We start from the raw sequence: 5,384 nt of genomic DNA on the forward strand, positions 1-5,384 counted from the left end.
TGTCAAACATTATTGCTTACAATAGCAACCTAGCTTAAAAATACACAAACAGAAATATTTCACATGAGAGGATCTTGAAGCATTATCAAGCCAGAGATAGTTTGTCAGGATTGACGAAGAACTTTAAGTAAATGGAAACTATTTAAACAGCAACGTTTCCATGTTTTGTAATCCTTTCTTGCTTTAATTGTACTGAATCTAAAAATAAGTGGCTCCTGTAAGAAAACGGAAAGCACTGTTTGGAAGATTGAGATCCAAAAGACTAAATCAACCTAAAGAATCAGAACAAAGTAACAAAGGGGAAAAAACATACAGACTCAAAAAACTCATGTAATTTCTGAAATAAAACACAAATCACCTTTGTGATTAATGTAACTGTAATAGAGGGCAAACAACTACAGATAGCAAAGTCTCTCCGGGCTTCTCTTAGGGCACAAAAAGCTGACTGCCATTTTCTCTCCTCTACTGATTCTACTGAGGCCTAAATACAATGTGCAATATGAACTCTGTTGTCACCTATGACTTTTTGGTGATGGAGCAAAGATTGGAATGTTGTCTCTTGAGTGTAAAATAATGTAAGGTTTGTCTGGAAAGCCTCTCTCCCGTATATTTAACTGTCTAAAGGCTGATAATCAAAAGTGCTAGGTAACTCTAAAACTAGCATACAGAAATTCATAGGAAAACATAAACAATCAAATTTAGAAGTAAGATTACTTTCAGAGCATGTAGCTGAATTATCACTAATGCCTAACACTATTTTTATCCCTTCCCTTTAGCTTGCTATATACAATAAGAATTTTTCACACAAATTTTGAGTTTTCTCTGGCTGTTTTTAATCCAAAATGTTAGCTAGTATATTTGACTTTACTACAAATATTTCTATAATTTATAACGTTACTACAAACAAAACATTTTTAAGTACTCTCATACATTTAAAGTGTTTGGAACAGAATAGCAATAGCTTTCCATACATGGCATATACATTTATCTCACTTCAAGAAGGTATTTTCCATTAAAACATGTTGTGTTAACATAAACAGTATTTCTCTAGCATTCTACATTCGAAACCGGATAACTGCTCAATTTTTAAAAAAATGCTTTTTGTTTGTTTTTGTCAGCAAACAGAATTTACTAGCGAGCTTCAGTGAGACTTGGGAGTCCTGGGAACCATGGTCCAGGGAAGCCCTCAAGAGCACAGTGCCCTCCACTTGTCTAAAGGGCCACGCCGGGGGATGTACTTGACTCCACAACCATCAGGGAGCAGGCGCTTCGCAGCCATCTGTTCTTCAAATTCATCAGCGTTGTACTTGGTAAAGCCCCACTTCTTGGAGATATGGATTTTCTGGCGTCCAGGGAACTTGAACTTGGCCCTGCGCAAGGCTTCGATCACATGCTTCTTGTTCAGCAGCTTGGTGCGGATGGACATGATGACCTGGCCAATGTGGACCCTGGCCACCGTGCCCTGGGGCTTCCCAAAGGCACCGCGCATCCCCGTCTGCAGCCTGTCAGCTCCAGCACAGGACAACATCTTGTTGATGCGGATGACGTGGAAGGGGTGGAGCCGCACCCGGATGTGAAAGCCATCTTTGCCGCAGGTCTTCACCATGTACTTGTTGGCACAGATGCGGGCGGCCTCCAGGGCTTCTGACGACAACTGCTCGTGTTCACCGGATACCATGTGGGCACACAATGGGAACTCGTCCACTTTGGCCTTCTTCCGCCCCAGGTCAAAGATGTGAATCTTCGCATTCGGGACACCCCGGCAGAAACGAGACTTGGGGTATGGCTTGTTTTTACAGTAACGGTAACAGCGAGCCGGCCGGCGACCCATGGCCGCCACGTTGGCCTCAACTGTGCGTCTGAAGAACGCGCCTGCGCGCACTGCACTTCCTATCCGTTACCCAAGGTTCTTTGCAGAAACCATAGATCTGACGTCAGCCTGAAGGCGCGCCCTGCGTGGGTGTTACTCAGAAGGTAGCGCTGCGCCTGCCTAACCATGGAGACCGGTGTAGTGGCCTCTGTACCACATCACAGAGGCCAATTCTTGCTGCCCAGTTTGGGCTTCAAATGTTGACCTTTGACTTTGCCTTATGCTCAACACTCCCTCCAACTTTGTATACACTCTCCACTTCAGCTCAGTAGTGCAGTTTTCCAGCCACATTATTTTAGTCCAGTGTATAAGGATGGATCATTGATCCTTGAAGAGCAAAGGACAACCTTCCGTGCATGAAGAAATTGTTTGGCATTACGATGATGGTCACAACTGAGAATAGTGTAGAGAAGAATAAAGAGAAGGTTGTATATATTGTTTGGTAATTGTTTTACAAACGTGAACTTATGTATTTGGAATGATTTCATTGTCAAATGTCAGCCATGAAATTGACTTACGAACTAAATTTCAAAAATTTGAAACCGTTTGTATTTTCAAATATTAAAACTGCTACAAACTGTATATGAATACATTTGGGAAATCTCTTACATTTTGCTGAGTTTAATCCATTTGCTTTCATTCTGTTGGATTTTGTAATATTAGGAACTGGATCAGGAGATAAGGAAAGAAAAAATAGAGAAAAAAAGAACGTATACTTTGCACCACTTGCATGTTTTCAGTCTCGGGTGTCTTATTTCACAAGTCTCTGCTATTGCAGTTACAAAATCTGTCCAATATGAATATATTCTGCTAATCCTTTTCCTAACAGAAAAAAAAATGCAGTTGTTGTAAAATACTTCTTACCATGAAGGCAGTAGAATTTTACAGACTACACAGTATGCAAATTAGTCAAGGAAAATAAAAACATCCAGGGTAGAGAACTTTCTCACATTAATTAGTATTTTTATTTCCTCTTCACTTTTTCCTACTTTTATAGTTCCTGTATAACATGTCCCTGGATGTAAAGAAAAAGCACTAAGTAGTATGTCGCACTGAGCTTACAAATCTAGGAGAGGATTTAATTATTAATATACCATAATTTTACAAAATAGAGCAGCTAGGGATATCGAATACGGAATTGAAGTAAAGCCAATGTGATTGATTGCGGAGGTGAATGGCATAATGTGAACCCGGAATGTTTGGTGTATGCATGACAGGGTCCTAGAAGATAAACTAAAGCCCAAGTTTGGGATTCTGGTCTATAATACAAACTACTGAAGAACTTCACACAACTTTTATGTATTGTATGATGATTAGATCAGTACCGACTGAAGTGAGATGCAGAGAGGTGAGAAAAGTGGCCTGTGTAATACTGGAAGAAAGAAATCATAAATTGAAAATGCCTTGATATATTTTCCATTATAAAATGTGTTTCTACATTTATTTACTACTACATGCCCAGAATCGATCTGGGGGAAAGAAGTCTGCAGGATCAGAGGATTGGAGTTCATATGCCATCATTCACTCATTCCCACATACATAGACCATGCTCTGTACTTCCAAAACTATAGAATTCTCTGATCAGAGGACTCTATGATACTATTAGACTTTCAGAATAGGGCTTTTCTTTAATCCAAATGAAAACCAATTCTGGTTTGCCTAAAACTGTCTGACTTAGGCATTTGAAATAGTGAATCCTGCAAAAGTCCTTAGCCTTGGCAAAATCAAAGGGTTTGTTGCAATGCTAAGCTCATTCGCAAGACCCCCATAGTTACAAGGCAAATTCAGAGGGTGGAGAGAGAAGGGAGAGCTCCATACTGGAATCTTCCATTATACTTCCTTTCCTAGCCCTGTAAGTATTAAAGTGGGAAATGTATTAATCCAAAAATATTTGGATGTTCAATTTAAATGTTAAATCTTAGAAGCATTTCTCTTGACTCCAAGATTTTAAGTATTTCTTTACCTTCCCTATTTTTGTTACCCAAAATGTGCATCATGCTAAGCAAAACAACCACCAAAATGTAAAAATTGTCTTCTTATAAGTAACTTGATATATAATTGAGAAGATGAGCCATAGGAAAAAAATAGATTTTTTCTTATTTAATAAATTTATTACTTTGATAAATATAAATAGAAGTTTAGTAAAAAGAGACACTTTACACAATGAAAAACAGAAATGGCTTAAACGGTATGAAATGGTATGGATGGTATGAAATGTGAAACTAGAGGTAAAAAACAAAGAAAGGAGCAGGACAACTACTTAACACCTTTACCATGTATGAGAAAAATGACTATGCCTGTTTGATCTCATTTTGCCCATTTTCTTTTGCCAATTATGTGACCCAGTGCACAATGAGTAGACAGTATGACAGTGCAGTGGTATTTGTTATTTACTAATCTGTCCATGGTAGAGTCTTAGAGGTGGGCATATTTATAATGCTTACTGACTTTATGTTAGAAATACTCTAACATCAATTTCACACCGTAATGTGATTTGCTGAATTAAAAACTTGGGGGGTGATGAGCACAACCTGCTTGCATGAGCCAGCACTAGCAGAACCAGTGACTGCAGCATACTCACATTTGGTTGTGCAAACAAAAAAATAGAGAAGACAATTTTGGTTAATACTAGTCACAAGTATGTTGGCATGCTAAATTAGAGGAAGGACAGGGAGATCATTTTCTCACTGCTTTCAGTAAATAAGGAGCCATGCATGTTTATACTGTGTGATTCTCACTTTACCTGTGAAGTTTTCCCCTCTGTGACTCTATCCTATTTAGCAACTTTTTAAGTAAGAGGCTTACATTATTGTATACATACTGCTTATTTGTGCATCAAGTGAGTCTTCATGTACTTGCAATTAGCAATAGACAGTTATAAATAGAGTCAAATTGGAAAAGCTCAATTCTATGTATCAATATAATGCAGAACTTGCCTTTTTTGACATCACATTTCAAATGTACCACAATGAGCTAGCCTGGCTTTATTCTCAAATAGAATGCACTGTAGTCTAATATATTAAGTGACACACACTTTGGATGCCCTGTCCTACTGCAGAACATCCCTGCATTATTGATTACTTGGTCTTTTTTTTTTTTTTTTTTTTTTTTTACCAGTACCGGGGATCGAACTCATGACCGCCTGTTTGCAAGGCAGGTGCTTATGCTGCTGAGCTAAATCCCCAGACCCTGATTACTTGGTCTTTACGTGGTGTTCCCTCATTTGGTATTTGACAATATACCATGATTTGGACATCACGTTCCCTCTTGAGTTCTCAGTGAGCTGTGAATTCTACTCTGAAGAGTAACAGTCATTTTCAACTACATTTCTTAGTAAATTCATACTAGGAATGGCAATTTTAACACTTTTTGAGAGCTGAGATGACTAATATAACTATATGATCCCAGTGCCTAATGGGAGTTACTGGGCTGTCTTCAGTCAGTTGGGGCCGGGGACATAGCTCAGGCGGTACAACACCTACCTGGAATGGCTGGTAACAAAAAAGAAAATAAT

At 38.7% G+C, this 5,384-nt stretch overlaps 1 protein-coding gene across 1 annotated transcript; it reads right to left on the minus strand.

Moving 5' to 3' along the window:
• Positions 1-903: 903 nt before the first annotated feature.
• Positions 904-1,871, minus strand: Rpl10l (ribosomal protein L10 like). Its single transcript, XM_003471919.2, has one exon. The coding sequence runs from the start codon at positions 1,829-1,831 to the stop codon at positions 1,187-1,189; it is 645 nt and encodes a 214-aa protein (XP_003471967.1). The 5' UTR covers positions 1,832-1,871; the 3' UTR covers positions 904-1,186.
• Positions 1,872-5,384: the final 3,513 nt, after the last annotated feature.

The sequence above is a fragment of the Cavia porcellus genome, unplaced genomic scaffold (assembly GCF_034190915.1).
Source record: "Cavia porcellus strain 051 isolate PalLab524CR breed Dunkin Hartley unplaced genomic scaffold, mCavPor4.1 scaffold_1, whole genome shotgun sequence".
Taxonomy (NCBI): Eukaryota; Metazoa; Chordata; class Mammalia; order Rodentia; family Caviidae; genus Cavia; species Cavia porcellus.